At 37.6% G+C, this 17,488-nt stretch overlaps 1 protein-coding gene across 1 annotated transcript; it reads right to left on the reverse strand.

The window, feature by feature from the left end:
• Positions 1-328: 328 nt before the first annotated feature.
• Positions 329-1,098, reverse strand: LOC124829395 (chaperone protein dnaJ 11, chloroplastic). Its single transcript, XM_047302892.2, has one exon. The coding sequence runs from the start codon at positions 1,048-1,050 to the stop codon at positions 592-594; it is 459 nt and encodes a 152-aa protein (XP_047158848.1). The 5' UTR covers positions 1,051-1,098; the 3' UTR covers positions 329-591.
• Positions 1,099-17,488: the final 16,390 nt, after the last annotated feature.

Genomic DNA, 17,488 nt, shown 5'->3' on the forward strand with positions numbered 1-17,488 from the left:
ATGAGAATCCACCAGTGGATTTTCCAAAATCTTACCGTCTTTTCTTCCTCGATTAGTTTTTCAGAAAAGGTCTACTGATTTTTTTTTTTACAGTAAGATGACATTAACATAGTTAATTATCGCCATGACTCACATTGCAAATGCTTTTTCGTGAACATGTCAGGGATCAATATTCATATTCTCATGAGTTTTTCATGACCATTAATTAATTCACAAACGGTTAATATGAGATTTTTGAAACTTGCTTCTGGGGGATTCGAATAGAATCTGTTATTGACTTTTTCCCAAATCTTCGTTCATCTTTCTCATCTCATCCTCTTTAATGAAATTGCCGCAAAAGAAAATTTTTAAAATAGCTATACACAACCAAAGCATTTTACATTCTCACAAAAAGAAACAGAAGCAAAGTTTGCCTCATCGTCTCACTTTTCCTCTCAGTCTGTTTAATCTATACATCTAAGTCAGTAATTTCAGATTATCATCACTCGTTCTTCACATCATTTTCAGCCAGCGATTCCTTTCTTGCCTGTGATTCAATCCACATTTTTCTTTGTTAATCGCCCGAGCGAAGTTAAGCATCCGAAGCTCCACCTACCAGCATTGGTCCGTTTCCCATCTCCGTGTTGCGTAAAACGTCGACGAGTGATTCCGGCTAAGAGGAACCGGAAAATGGCGGTGTCTTCCGCCGTGCACCGCCGTCAGCGTTCGATCGTACGTCGCCCTTGCCGATGGATCCGATAGCGTCTCGTACGCGCTTCGGATCTGGATGAAGTTTCCGTCGGCAGCTTCGCCAGCTCTAACGTCCTCTGTCGCATGGCGCACCACCGCGTCGGGATGATAGAGCTTTGCGAGGCTCCGGTAAGCAGACTTGATCTCCGTCGGCGAAGCGTGGCGTTGGATGCGCAGCACCTCGTAGAGGCTCGGCGCCGGCAGCCGCACCTTGACCGCTTCCGCTGCAACTGCTCGGACAGAGTTCCGGCGGTAAGAGCCAATCGATGAGGAGAAATGGAACGAAAAATCTCCGGCGGCGAGATTCAGCGGCGTCGTCATCGGAAATCGAATGCAACGTTTAGATATGAGGTTCTTTTGCGAGGTTGAAATTGGGTTGTGGGGTTTTATATACACGTCAATGATGAAAAGATAGATAGAGTGAGGGGTAAAAGAGTAATTTCAGGCGGCACGAGGGATGGGTGCGTAACTGTGGGGTCTCGAGATTTGATAAAATCGCAAATGCTGACGTGTCCTTGAACTGTGCGTTTTACCGCGGCTTCTAGAAGGCCCATATCTGTGGGATGGGTCAACACTTCGGGTCCACTATGCTTTCTTGCATTTTTTTAGTATTTTTATCATATAATATCTTCATTTGTTCTTCTATCCTTATGTATCTACTATCTACATCAAAATTGAAGAATTACTAATGTGATAAATAATTTATGTGATTTTGTGTAATGAAAATTCTGTTTCAACATTTAACTTTCTCTTAATAAATGTTTTATAAATAATAAACATTATTGAGATAAGATATTTTAAAATATGTAAATAATACAATCTTAGTACAACTTTTGTTAGTTTTATTTAAACTTTGTACTAATATAATTTAGTGAAACTATTTTTTTTTAATAATTATCATTTGTATTTATTGGAAAAAAGATTAACATAAATATGTAATAAATCTTTAAAAGGGTGTAAATTATAAAGAGTAAAATGTTGTATTGAAAGAATATTAATTTTTTCTTTAATAATTATATGCTTATTCAAAATAAAACAATGCTTTTAATATGGTTTAAATTGAAAGATTTGGTTTAAAAGAGACATGGATGGTTGTTAGAGTTTATATTTTTCTTTTTTCGAATTGAATATTTGAGAGAAAAATGCCAAGAAAGTGAAGAGAATGGAGAAATGGAGTTGGATTGGTTGAATAATGATCTTTCAAAGTGGTTCCATTCCTCTTGAATTCTATATTTCTTAGGAGCTCACATTATTTTTCTTTTCTTAATTCACACGCACTTTGCATACCTTCCTTTTTTCTTCTCAATCATTGTCAAAATCATTCTTATGGCTTGTCAATTCTAAACTAACCTATATTATAATGTACTTCTACTTTCTTTATAGGTTGTTATGCATGAATAAATAATACAAAATGATTTCTAGTTGTTGCTTTTTGTTCTTCTTCACATCATCATAGTCTAAGTTTTAAATATATATTTTAACTTCTTTTTCAATGATCTCAATCACTTTCTTAGTGGTTATAAGAAGGTTTTCTTTAATGAACATTATCTTCATTCATTTCGTTAACTATTAGAAAATACTTGCTCCCAAAAGAGTCAATAAAATTGATTATAAAATTTATTTAAAATTGATTTTATCATCTCTGTCACAAACAAATCTTCATTAGCCGTGCCAACAAATCTGAGTTGTTCTCATTAGTTAAATCAAGTTTGTGATTTCTGTAATCCAACAGTAATTTCGTAACTATTTTTGGATAGTAAAAGAAATAATAATAGTAATAGTAATAATAAATAGATAAAGGATTTTTAGTTTGTAGATAAGATTTCACTGTCGTTTTATGAACAGATAAGTATAAGTATTTTAAGAGCGAATAAAATTGCAAAAAAAATAAACAAATATTGTAACAAAATGGAAAAAGATAAAAACAAATAACTTCCATCCATTTATAATAAGGTTATTGCTTTGAATTCTTGACGCTCTATTTATGGCCATTAGTATTTAAGATTAAGAGAGGGAAACACATGCAAGAGTGACGTGGTACTGAAATTATAATTAACTCCATAGTTTAGCATGCTCTTAAAATTAATAATTTTTATGTAAAAAAGACTTGGGTGTATTGTTGTTTCTTTTTAAGCATAACAAATCATGTATGGACTGTTTGATTACCCAATCAGCCAAGGATTGGATTATGAGAGAATGATTGACCGATCTGGAATGAAATAGTTATTATTTAATAATTAATCTTAACAATAACAACTATTAATAGATAATTTAAGAGAATAATAGTCATTGGTTGTACTTTAATAAGAATAATGAAAATCATTTATTAATAATTAATGAATCAGATCTAATGGTAGACTCGTAATAATATTTATAAATATATGTAAGATAAAGTAATCAAGTTTCATTACTAATCTTTATTACAATATTATTTCCCAAAATTACTCATTTGAGCGTCAAGTGTCAAATACCATTTTACATGGCTTAGACAAGAAGGAAAAAGTCAAAGTGTCAAACATCCCCTTAGATAAGAAGGAAAAAGAGTAAATATCATAACTGAATGATGAAGGACTATCAAGAAGCCCATCCAATTTTTAGAACAATAATTTTAAATGTTTGGAGTAAAGATATCAATACCTTACCTACAAACGATAATATAATTATACATGTGTATGATATTCAAACTATTTAGTATGGATTGGAATGGGATTAAATTTTTATTAGAATTCAAACTATTTAGTTATTATATACTATATAGATATACAAACTTAAATTGTAATAAACCTACCGTGATTATTTATTCTATAATTTGTTAATAGATTAAATTTTTAAATTTTTAGACGGACTGATTCAATACAAATCTTTCATATTTAAATTATCAATTTAATCCATACGGACTCTTACTTCCATCCGTGTATCTTCTTTTTATTATGTTTGGCAATTATTATGATTGTACTTAATTAGTACTAGGTTGCAGATCCAACCATCTAAATTAAACTAATAATTATATATAAAACTTTTGAAATGGTGAGAATTTTTGTAATAGTTTTTAAAGATTACTAACTAATTCTGGTGTTTAATAACTAATTTTGAGTCATTTTTATATATTTTTATCACATGATAAAAAAAATTACTTGATTAAAGAGAGATAAATAATTATATGTGTAATACCCAATTTTGTCCCCAGTTTGGTTTGGAAATATCAATTTAGTCCCTCTTTATAAAATTAATTGTAATGAATCCTTACTTGTAATTATGTGAGTCAAATTAGTCCCTTCCGTTAAATATAGGCAAACAGAGTTAATGGGCTGATGATGTGGCAATAGTCACTCGTTAGGTGTCTAACACGTAATTGTGTGCATGCTTACGTGGTGTTAGGACAGCTGATTTTAAAATTGGGTTTTAATTAGAAATTGGGTTTATTTAACTGTGTGCGTCCTCCGTCCTCTGTCACCCACGGCCATGCCTCAAACTTCACCCAACCGGCCACCGCAGACCACTGCTTCTTCGAATCGGCCATTGCGACACCACCCTCTACCGATCTCGGCGTTTTGCTTGGGGGCGTTGTTGCTGAGGGAGGCGAGAGCCATGGTGAGGGCGGCGGTGAGTTGTGGTAGAGAGTGTGCGACGGAGGACGGTGGAGGGTTGGAGGAAGGAGCGGCGGGGACAGAGATACACAGAGGTAGAAGATGGTGGTTCGGTGGCTTCAGAGTGGAGTGATGGCGATCGGAGTTGGGCTAGTGGCGAGAGGAGCGGGGACCTGCTACTGATGGCGCTGATCAGAGGCGATGGAGGCGACAACCCTTGACGATGATGGTGCTTGGTTGTGCATTTGAGTGGACCATTGTTAGCGTCTCAACATCTGTGGGGGTTGGGATTGGGGATTGTGGTGGCAGCCATCGGAGAAGAATGGTGAATCGGGAGCGAAAGGAAAGTGTGGTTGGGGATGATGAGCAGAGAGGGGCGGTTATGAGTGAGTAGTAACGAGGGAACCAGTGCCCCTGGGCTGTGGTTATGAGGTGTTTTAGACTAAGTGTTTCAGGTCAATCAAAGAAGAAGATGATGGAGATGGTGTTGTAGATAAACCCAATTAAATAAACCCAATTTCTAATTAAAACTCAATTTTAAAATCAGCTGCCCTAACACCACGTAAGCACACACACAATTACATGTTAGACACCTAACTAGTGACTACTGCCACATCATTAGCCCATTAACTCTGTTTGCCTATATTTAACGGAAGGGACTAATTTGACTCACATAATTACAAGTAAGGATCCATTACAATTAGTTTTATAAAGAGGGACTAAATTGAGATTTCCGAACCAAACTGGGGACAAAATTGGGTATTAAACCATAATTATACTTCTAAAAATAATTATTATAAAACGGTTCATAACTTTATTTTTATATATAATTTTTATAATTTTTAGATCTTGACTCCTAAGTGATGTAACTATTAGACATGATAGGAACATAAACCTTAATTGTTTAAGAGAAATTATTCTTCATTTCCAAAGGGGGCCTTAAGGGTCTAATCGTTCATCTTAGAACATATTATTGACCTCACTGTAAGCACTAATATTTTGATCCTATGTCTGCCGAGTGACATTGTTAGGGTTAATAACTTCTCATTTGAGGTATTGTTTACTTTGAGGCATGTGTTCCGCGTCAATGTTTCAATCCCAAGTCTACAAAGTGACATCGTTATGGTCAATCACCTCTCATTTGACATATTGTCCTACTTTAAAGTGTGGAGCTCTATCACGTTATCAGTCCCATGATGAACGTTAATGTTTCAATCCCAAGTCTATTGAGTATCATCATTAGGGCTAATCACCTATAATCCGAAGTACTATCTGTTTTTGAGAATATGTTCTATCATGATTTTGTTTTTAAAATATGTCTAAAAAGAGGAAAGGAAATATTTAAAGTGTTTTAGCATGTTATAATTTAATCTTTTAAAGTGTACATATATTTAATCTTTTATTATATTTTAAAATAAAAACATAATATTATAAAATATACTTTTTATACCTATTTAATAATTTTTACTTTTATCTTTAATTATATTTAAAATTAAAAAAAGAATGAGATATTATTGAAGATTTGATTCCTTTCACGTTATGGAAAGAACGAGCGAAAAGTTTCCTTCTAGAATCGACTGATCGTAATGTTTTTCTTCTGTTATATTTTTCAATGATTTTGTCACAGTGTGATGTTAGAAGTGCAAAGTGAGTGATGGAAACATAAAAAATTATATTATAATAGTTTATTTTGTTTCTTTAACAAAAGAGTAGATTTATAAAACAAGTTTAGAGATTTTTGTATAATGTAACTCTTATATTCTTTAATGTTATATCTTAATTCACCTTCATTATTTCGATAATATTAAAGTTATTTATTATATTTAAAATATTATTTGTCTTGAAGTACCTTATAATTTTTTATTTACTTAGTCGTTGAACCATCAAAGTCTTTATAACTTCTATTTGTATAACATCCTAGACATAAAATGTTTTAAAAAATATATATTACACTAATTAATCCAAAGGCTTTGAAACTGGAATTGGAAAATTATGCAAAACATTTTTTTATTTCATAATTATTTCTCTTAATTATTAAAAAACATTATATCAATACTCTTTTAACATTATACTAAAGGTTCATAAAATACTATAAAATATACTATGAATATCTAAAAAATGGATATTTAAGTCGAAGATGATTTAATAAAATGATACTTTAGTATTTTATTAATAACCAGCTATGTTATAAATAAGTTGATCTATTTTTGAATTTATTACGCAAAATCTTACTATTTTTTTTAAAAAAAAGTTTTAAATTTTTCTTTGTCTTGTACCTAAGAAATTTAACTTATCCTTGGTGTGTTATTTGCTCACAGACTACCCTTGACTTTACAAGTGAATAAGTTTTATTTCATATCACTTTCTAGAGTTAAATTTATGTTTATATATTGCATGTGACTCAAGTATACTTAAGCTATTTGAGTGTTCTACAATATTTAAAAATATTAGACAAGGTAAGATAAGTTATATATAATTATTACTATTTTGTTTTATTTGGATTGACGATCCTTAATAATTGTAATTTAGGTTGAATGATTGTCATATTGTGATTGTAATCTTAGATGTATAGATTACTCTTGTTTGAGTTGACTTGGTATATAAGAAATGAAAATGAGTTATTTGTGGTGTATATTAAAGTTATTTTCAGAGTTATTAATTTAGACGTTAAGACTATGAAAAGGTACTTATGACTATAATTAATGAGTCTATTTAATCATATTGGTTCCTTTTAGATGCCTACAAAAAAAAAAACACTCAATTGGGGTTTGGAGTATTGCATGTTATGTAGATTTTTAGTTTGCATTATACAATCTCGTTGGTGGGTGTCCTATTTGGGTTTGAAAGTAAGTTAACTCGTTGAGCTAGTTTGTCAGATGTGATATGAAATATATGTTTTGATATATGAATAATCTTTGAGAGACTACTATGTTTTTGGATTTATTATACTTTTAAGAAATGTAAACATGCTTTATAATTAAAGTATATGTTACAATTTGATATATTGTATGTGGTGGAATGAGAAGGTGGTAATTTATAAGGAGAAACACTACTATGTTTGGTTGATGTGTGGAGTGTATTGATATCAGAGTTTGTTGTGGGATTATCCTAACTCTACTAAATAATTGAACTCATATAAAAGAAGATAGTTAAAGAGAGAGTTAAAGCAATCCTCATAAGTAAATTTGATATTGAGGATCAAATCTACATATACATGATTTATCCTGTTATACTTGTTAGTATAAAATGTAGACATGAGATGATAAGAAACCTTTAGGAGGAATGATGAGTATAACAAGTGTTTGGACTCAAATTCTAATCAATATATTGAATCCTTCAAATATGGTGTTTAATGTATGATGAGTATGAAAGAATTATAAGTATCTTATGAGTGTAATATTATTTTGTTTATTGTTTCGGCCGGATCCGGGCGGACCCTGCAAAAACACACGAACTTACTGTTGATGGCGGACGGGCGGACGACTGATGACGAACGCTGGAGCCGGGCGGATGAACGATCACGAACGTTGGAAACGGGCGGACACTTCTCTCCAGCTGATGCAGACTGGGCGGACGGTGCCGTGACGGACGAACGCTGTTCCTCCCTCCAAGCCGGGCGGTCACCCTCCTGTTCCAGGCGCTGCTCCTTGCTCCAAGCTGGGGAGGGGCCGGGTACCTGCTAAAGGCACTCCGACGCTCAAGTCAGTAATATGACAGCGTTCTATAATGCATGCATGTGTTGCGTTCTAAGCAATCTGTCCAGAAATCATACCTGAGACCTTTATTTATACTGTTTGTAAATGGGCTTTTACCTTTTGGGGGCCTGGGAACGGCCCAATAATGCCTTAATCTTTATTTAGGACTTTAATGTGTCATTAGCGTATAACCGTGTAATCAATAAAGTGCGTCGGTTGGGAATGATGGTCGGTCAGGGATGTCACCCTAGGTGGGTGTCCAGCTCTTTGGGCGAACGTCCACTCCTTGGGCGGACGTCCAGCTCTTGGGGGAACGTCCTCCTCTTGGGCGGACGTCCACTCCTGGGCGAACGTCCTTCTTGGGCGGACGTCCTTCTTGGGCGGACGTCCTACTCTTGGGCGAACGTCCACTGCTTGGGCGAACGTCCTCCTCTTGGGCGGACGTCCAGCTCTTGGGCGAACGTCCTCCTTGGGCGGACGTCCTTCTTGGGCGGACGTCCTACTCTCGGGCGAACGTCCACTGCTTGGGCGAACGTCCTATTCTTGGGCGGACGTTCCACATTGGGCGGACGCTCCACATTGGGCGGACGCTCCACATTGGGCGGACGCTCCGCATTGGGCGGACGTCCTTCTTCTTGAGCGGACATGCCAACCTTGGGCGGTCGTCCACCTCTCAGATGGTTGGCCGCTCGTTCGGTCCTGATTCCTGGGCGGACGTCCTTGGACGGTCGTCCGGATTACTGGGCGGGCGTGTCTTATGCCGGGAGGACCTATCAGTACATAAGCCCCCGAAGCCCGAGCATAATTTTATTGTGCGAAGGGGTTGTCCGTGCCTGGATGGGCGTCATTTTGGAAAACCGCTGGATCCATGCAAACTCGGACTAATGTTTATTTGGGCGTTCGGTCTTTGGTGCTTGACACGGGTTGCCGCTCGTCATTTTGAACGGACATGCCATCTTGGGTGGACGTCCACATGGGTGGACGTCCGTCATGACTGCCCTCTTAGGGCGGATGTCCATATGGCTGGACACTCGACCAGATTGCCATTTTGGGGGGCGGCCTTGTTAACCGTTCGCTCAGTCTATGCTGGGAGGACTTATCAGTATATAAGCCCCCCAAGCCCGAGCGTAATTTGATTGTGCGAAGGGATTTTTTAGATGGTCCCCGAATCGTTGGGTCCATGTGGAGGTCGACTTAGCGTACCCTCCAGACGGAGGACAAATGGCCGGATGGTTAATTGACGTCCTCCTACTCCAGATTGGTGATAAATGTCAGATTCGGCTAAGTTACGGATGGCCGGCTGATTCCTGAATGCCAGATTTGGCTAAGTTACGGATGGCCGGCTGATCGCTGAATGCCAGATTTGGCTTAGTTACGGATGGCCGGCTGATTCCTGAATGCCAGATTTGGCTAAGTTACGGATGGCCGGCTGATTCCTGAATGTCAGATTTGGCTAAGTTACGGATGACCGGCTGATTCCTGAATGCCAGATTTGGCTAAGTTACGAATGGCCGGCTGATTCCTGAATGCCAGATTTGGCTAAGTTACGGATGGCCGGCTGATCGCTGAATGCCAGATTTGGCTAAGTTACGGATGGCCGGCTGATTCCTGAATGCCAGATTTGGCTAAGTTTCGGATGGCCGGCTGATTGCTTCACGGCCCAACCAAGCTGAGAGTTGTTCTCGTTGGAACACTCTTTTTCACCAGCTTGGGTTTAATAGGGCGGACGGTCCTTCGCTTCGTCGCCCAACCAAGCTGAGAGTTGTTCTCTTTGGAACACTCCTTTTCACCAGCTTGGAGTTTAGTAGGGCGGACGGTCCTTCGCTTCGTCGCCCAACCAAGCTGAGAGTTGTTCTCTTTGGAACACTCTTTTTCACCAGCTTGGAGTTTAGTAGGGCGGACGGTCCTTGTTCTTGGCGGAACTCTCCGTTCATCAATTTGGACCTTTTCTATGTCTGATGCGGGATGATTGAAGAGAGCTGCTTTCGCAAATATGCCCTCGTGCCATTATTGAGGGTTACCTGCATTATGAAAGGGAGATGGAAAATTTCAAGTCTAAAGAAAGTATGTGGCCATACCTTACAAGGTGGACTGGCGGGTTGAGGGATGAGAATGGTTGTTTCCAAGGAACACTTAGAAAAATAATGGTCAAATAAATGGGAGGCCGAACGTTGAGGCCGAGCGGCCTAAAGTTGAGGCCTCATGGCCGAGCGCCTGAGTAGGCGGGATGGACGGGCGCTATAGGGTGAGGGCCGGCCGTTCGCTCACTGAGGCAAAGTGGACGAGCGTTCTTTGAAGCAGAACGGACGAGCGCTCTTTGAAACTTGAAGGACGGGCGCTCGCTCAGACCTGATGGACGAGCGTTTAAGTCCCGAGCGCTCTTTCGAGGTGGAAAGAGGCGCGCTTGAGTTTAGATTGGACGAGCATTCTTTTGAGCTGGATGGACGAGCGCTCTTTGTGCCGAATGGACGTGCGCTAACGTAAGTTGGTCGGACGGTCGCTTGCTTTGGCCGAATGGACGAGCGTTCTCAGAAGCTGAAATGACGAGCGCTCTTTGAATCCTGACGGACGAGCGTTTGAGTCCATATTGGACGGGCGCTCACGGAAGCCGGACGAACGAGCGCTTTATACGGTCAGTAATTGACGCCGGATGGCCGAGAGTATGGCGAGACCGGACGGCTCAAAATTGATGCCAGATTTGGCGTAGTGTGTGAGGCCGAACGACCAAATATGTTGAGGACGAGCGGCCGATATCAAGTTGAGGCCGAACGGCCAAATTTGGCTACGCACCTGGTCCGAAAGTCTAATTGGCCTAATTTAGAATATGTACCTTGGAGGCCAAATGGCCGGACGGCGGATGTCAAATTCAGCTAAGGTTGAGGCCGGATGGCCAATACTTGAGGTTGGACGGAAGGGAATGGGGGTCGGATGCTCATTTCTCGTGGTCACCTTTGGGTAACCAAAGTCACACGGCCCCACGTAGACTGAGCGAACGGTTAACAAGGCCGCCCCCCAAAATGGCAATCTGGTCGAGTGTCCAGCCATATGGACATCCGCCCTAAGAGGGCAGTCATGACGGACGTCCACCCATGTGGACGTCCACCCAAGATGGCATGTCCGTTCAAAATGACGAGCGGCAACCCGTGTCAAGCACCAAAGACCGAACGCCCAAATAAACATTAGTCCGAGTTTGCATGGATCCAGCGGTTTTCCAAAATGACGCCCATCCAGGCACGGACAACCCCTTCGCACAATAAAATTATGCTCGGGCTTCGGGGGCTTATGTACTGATAGGTCCTCCCGGCATAAGACACGCCCGCCCAGTAATCCGGACGACCGTCCAAGGACGTCCGCCCAGGAATCAGGACCGAACGAGCGGCCAACCATCTGAGAGGTGGACGACCGCCCAAGGTTGGCATGTCCGCTCAAGAAGAAGGACGTCCGCCCAATGCGGAGCGTCCGCCCAATGTGGAGCGTCCGCCCAATGTGGAGCGTCCGCCCAATGTGGAACGTCCGCCCAAGAATAGGACGTTCGCCCAAGCAGTGGACGTTCGCCCGAGAGTAGGACGTCCGCCCAAGAAGGACGTCCGCCCAAGGAGGACGTTCGCCCAAGAGCTGGACGTCCGCCCAAGAGGAGGACGTTCGCCCAAGCAGTGGACGTTCGCCCAAGAGTAGGACGTCCGCCCAAGAAGGACGTCCGCCCAAGAAGGACGTTCGCCCAGGAGTGGACGTCCGCCCAAGAGGAGGACGTTCCCCTAAGAGCTGGACGTCCGCCCAAGGAGTGGACGTTCGCCCAAAGAGCTGGACACCCACCTAGGGTGACATCCCTGACCGACCATCATTCCCAACCGACGCACTTTATTGATTACACGGTTATACGCTAATGACACATTAAAGTCCTAAATAAAGATTAAGGCATTATTGGGCCGTTCCCAGGCCCCCAAAAGGTAAAAGCCCATTTACAAACAGTATAAATAAAGGTCTCAGGTATGATTTCTGGACAGATTGCTTAGAACGCAACACATGCATGCATTATAGAATGCTGTCATATTACTGACTTGAGCGTCGGAGTGCCTTTAGCAGGTACCCGGCCCCTCCCCAGCTTGGAGCAAGGAGCAGCGCCTGGAACAGGAGGGTGACCGCCCGGCTTGGAGGGAGGAACAGCGTTCGTCCGTCACGGCGCCATCCGCCCGGTCTGCATCAGCTGGAGAGAAGTGTCCGCCCGTTTCCAACGTTCGTGATCGTTCATCCGCCCGGCTCCAGCGTTCGTCATCAGTCGTCCGCCCGTCCGCCATCAACAGTAAGTTCGTGTGTTTTTGCAGGGTCCGCCCGGATCCGGCCGAAACATTTATAAATATATTTTGGTGTGTGTGATTGTAATAATACTATAATCTTTTATTAGATCATATTAATATGATCTTGAATGATTTAGTTCATCATTATATTTGTGTTTGTTATGGTATTATTATCTTTTTCCTATGATTATTCACATAGCCCATAATATTATTTTAAATAGATATAAAGAACATATTTTATACTAGTATAACTATACATACGGGACAATCTTTTATATTGAGAAGTTATACATAATATGTTTCTATATCTTTCTATTAGTGTTTTTGATATCGGTATGTTATAGCTGCAAAACTTTGGGTTATTACATGTGTTCCTCCAAAATATTGATATAAATTGAAAAAAAAATTGTAGTTTCACGAAAACATTACAATAATTAGTGTGATTTAGTTTTTTTCGTAAAAAATGTATTTGGGTGAGGTATGTGTCTTTGATGTTATGTTAGAGATAGAAAAAAAGATGATAAGATTGGTGGCACCAACAGCGTAAAGAATTTCATTAATTAAAATCAAGCGACTAAAAAATATTTGTTGTACCAAACGCCAGGGAATAATACTAAGTGTGGCCATGTCCCACTTTCTAGAAACCTAGAAGACAAAGAAATGTGGTCACACATGGCATTACAATGTCCAAAACAACACTAACTTCAATATTATTTTTCTAAAATAATGGCAACTATATATAAAGTCTATTAATTAATTTGTAGGTGAAACTTTACTTTTCACATTTATTTTAATCAGAATTTTCAAATGGATTTGACAAATTTTTCATATCTAAAAAATTCAGTAAATTTATTCAATGTTTTAATTCTGTTAATTATAATTATTAATTGAAGTTTTATTAATAAAATAATTCCATCATTTGTTTTATAATAACCATCTCTTCTGTGTCCATTTTCTCATATTACTCAAGCATATGGATATTAAGAGAATCTCATAACAACTTCAACCAACTCAATTGATTGAGATAATTCATGAAATTGTGGAACAAAAGTTATGATAGAAGACAAAATTGATTGAGTGGAAGAGAAGATAAAAAGTGTTTATTAGTGTTCTTTTTTGTTTCTTTCACAGCATCGTGTTAGCTGTAAAAGAAAGAGATGAGAGTTAGCCCCACATCTCATCACTTCTAGAAGGATTCTCTATCATCTATCTTTTTTTTTTCTTCTTATTATATAATTTTTTAGTTAAAATATAAAGTTAATTAAGAAATGGGTATTTTTATAATTTCACTTTTAGATATTTTTAACACATAAGGAAATAGGTCATTCTCAAATTAAAAGCAGCATAAAAAAAGAAAAACTTCAGAAGAAATGCGAATAACATAGTCCCAACTTTCCATTGCAATATATTTATTATAATGCGTCCATTTAAAAAAAATGAAAATTTCAATTTCATAATGAGAGGATGCAACAATTATGCAAAGAAATATTTATATTTAATATGTTTTAGAATATAAAAATTAGTGTGTTTTAAAAGAATATCATACTGAATTAATTTAATATAATACCACTCTAGTTATTTACTTCAATTTCTAACTAAACCTTTTAACACAGTACCAAAATTCAGAAATCTATACTAAAATAATCTTTTTAAGTCTCGAAGCTTATTAATTTTATTTTGATCCAAACACACATATTTAACTTGTTTAAATCCACCACATCTTCCAAAAGTAATTAATCATATACCGGGTTAATTAAAATAATTCTACAACAAATTGCAAACACTATTGTTAGAATATTGACATTTTTTAACAAGTACAATACTAATTTATCCATTTTTAAAATTAAAAGAAAAATCGTAGAAGAAGGAAAACAAACCAAAGAAAAGGGAACCCAAATTCAAACCCAACATTATCAAGACAATTAACTACTATAACTAATTTAATTATTCACTCTCATACATCCTAATATTTCTCTTGGAATCTTTTGTTTTTCTCTAATAGTAATCTCTAAGATCTTATTTGGCACATAACTCTAAATTGATTTAAGTTCGTGATTTTTTTTGTAAACTTAAATATACCACTCATCTTTCAATCTTTTATTTTATTAAAAAAATAATTTAAAATATAGTTGAAAGCACTACTAATAAAAATATTAATCTCATTTTTGGTATTATAATAAAGAAAAAAGAGGTTATTATATTTATATTTCAAATTCATTTTATTTTTTTATATCTTTGCCGAGGTATATTATCTCAATACTTAAGCATCTGTTGCTAAATTTAGTTTCTTCATAATAATAGTAATATATTTTTATAGTTTCTATCACTGAAAAAAGTAAGGTGATTTCTTCCTCCAAACGCATGGGGTGAGATGACTAATTTGTTCTTATATATGTTGAAAAATTGTGTTCTGAATTTTACATTCTCAAATAAAAAAAGATATATTTATTTTTAATAAAAAATTGCATAATTCAGAATATCTCTATATTATACAATTCAAAATTGAAACTGAAAATCTTAAAATAGAGAACATGACTTACCGAAATCTCCAATACTACCACCAAACACATAACAACCTTAAAAAAAATGTATACAATTCTTATACTAACACAATCAATCAATACCTATTAAATTTAATTCTAAAAAGGAATTTTTAATTTTTAAACCCTTCCTTGGTCCTCAAGTTTATATGAAAATCTCAGTTGGGTCCTCAAGTTTTTTTCTGTCTCAATTGGGTCATATTTTTTGTAAAAGTGAGCACATTTTGCCATAACCGTTAAGTGTTGTGAAACGGCGTTAAATTGGTGTGAGTTGGACTTTTTCATTTACTGACGTGGCATTGGCATTGTGCACTAAAATTAAATTTTAAATTTTAATTTTCCAGCTGCCCAATAAACAAAAAGTAAATAAAATTAAATAGAATTTTAATTTTGAAAACAGCATCAAACTTCGTTCCTTCATAGCTCCATTAATAACCAAAATGTCGCCGTTTGGAAGCATCACCATATCCCCCATTATTCTCCCAAACGGCATGTTCTCCATTTCCCATTTCGGATTTTCGTTGTCCCCCAGAGCTAGTATGCGCCCACAGCTACCGTGCGCCGGGGAGTCCGTACTCCGCAGCAAAAAAGTTCCGTATTGCGCGCCGCCGCACACAACAATCTCCGCTTTTGAGTAGTCCTCCTGTAAAGCCAACATCGCGGAGGACCCTGCAGAAGGGTAGTTCCGCGGACCGCCCTCCAATTTAGGAAATGCAAAATATATGTTGGTGAAGAAAGAATTCTACAATGTTGCATCAAGTCACCGATTAACAAAAGCATATCACTTCATTAGTTTTGGTTTATTATTCAAGCAATAGCAATCGAACGATTTTGCAGGAAACTTGGAAACTGTTACCACATAATCTCAGATTTCTATATTTCTATCTTATTATCCTCTTCTTCAGTACCCATAATCACTAAACTCATGTCACACAAAATAAATCACAACATTAGCTACAGTAGCAACCCAGATTTGGTCACAAATCAGAAAACAAAACACATAACCCATCCATAAAACACCAAGAAGATACAGAATCTAACTATCAGATAAACCCTCAATTCGACAAATCAAACCTGAGGCCACAAAAATCACTACTTTACCCTACCCACTTGAAGCAAAACACTGATAACTTGAAAATGAGAGTTTCTTGCACAGAATAACAGTTCCCACAGTGCAAAACCTGCTAATTTACAATCCAGAAGATATAAGAGCTAGCAAATTTACAACAATTGCAGCTGGATGGCGCCGATGGAAGGAAGCAGAGGGGGAGGGAGGAGAAGATCTGGCATCACGTGGCCTTTCAATTTTAGTGCACAATGCCACGTCAGTAAATGAAAAAGTCCAGCTCACACCAATTTAACGCCGTTTCACAACACTTAACGGTTATGGCAAAATGTGCTCACTTTTACAAAAAATATGACCCAATTGAGACAGAAAAAAACTTGAGGACCCAACTGAGATTTTCATATAAACTTGAGGACCAAGGAAGGGTTTAAACCTAATTTTTTAAATTTATAGGGGTTCAGGTTGAAATTAAGGAGGTGTAGAAAGAAATGCTCAAAAAGTAAAAGAAAAGAAAGATTGGGCAACTAAATTGAAAAGTTGGGCTTATTCGTATGTTAATGGTTGGGGCTTTCTCCCTCCAGTATTGCTCTCTCTACCACCACCAAATACTCTTTTCACCCCTCTAAACCTCCCTAAAAATTTTTTTAGTTATCAAAGTATCTTTTATTACTTTATTTAATTAACCTTATTTATTTACCTTTTTTTCTAAACCCTAAATTCCTACCTCATTTTCACTCTCTCCCGTAGCCCCACCCCCCAACTCTCACTCTCTGTTTTAGTTTCCAAATCCGTTTATTTTTCACCCTCAAACTCTCACTTCCTGATCCGTTTCTTCCCATTTCCCAACTCTCACTTTCTCTCCTTCTCCGTATCCGTTTCCACTTCTTCTCTATTTTGGTTTTGGTTCGTGATGTGGCTGTTCGTGGTGCGACAATACGGTAGTATGTGCGATGATCATTCGATTGTGCGGCGGTGCAGCAGATATAAAAGTAGAATCAAATTTCGGGTGGTCTTGATTGGTTGACATTGTTTGAAAGTGGATAATGTCTATTAGCCATGTTGATCTTTTGGTCCACAGAACCAAAAGTGTTCATTTTTCCCCAAACGAACCTGCATATGTAAATAACTAAATAAGCCTATTTTAATTTTAGGTTTAAATGCTTACTTCGTCCTCATGTTAAGAGGTGAATTTCTGTTTAGTACCCGGTTTTAAAAATGAAGATATTGAGTCCCTATGTTATGAAAAGTATATGAATAAGGTCCTGTCCGTTAAGTTGACAGCAATGACGTTAAGTCCATGCTGATGTGGCCGTACTTTTTCTCTTCTCTCCTCTACTGTCCAGGTTTTTCTATCTCTTATTCAGCTTTTTCTTTGATGATTTGTTGAACTTGTTCTTTCTTTGTGGACCTTATTCATATATATTTCATAACATAGGGATCCAATGTCTTCATTTCTAAAATAGGATACTAAACAGAAATTCACCTCTTAAGATGGAGATGAAGTAAGCATTTAAGCCTTAATTTTATATATATTATTTCCCTGATTCATAAATATAGTTTACTACACTAAATCAAT

This window comes from Vigna umbellata, chromosome 5 (assembly GCF_029865625.1).
Source record: "Vigna umbellata cultivar VRB3 chromosome 5, Vumbellata_1.0, whole genome shotgun sequence".
Lineage (NCBI taxonomy): Eukaryota > Viridiplantae > Streptophyta > Magnoliopsida > Fabales > Fabaceae > Vigna > Vigna umbellata.

What these genes read in the sequence shown, in the direction of transcription:
- LOC124829395 (XM_047302892.2), bottom strand. Translation starts at nt 1,050, where the DNA reads ATGACGACGCCGCTGAATCTCGCCGCCGGAGATTTTTCGTTCCATTTC.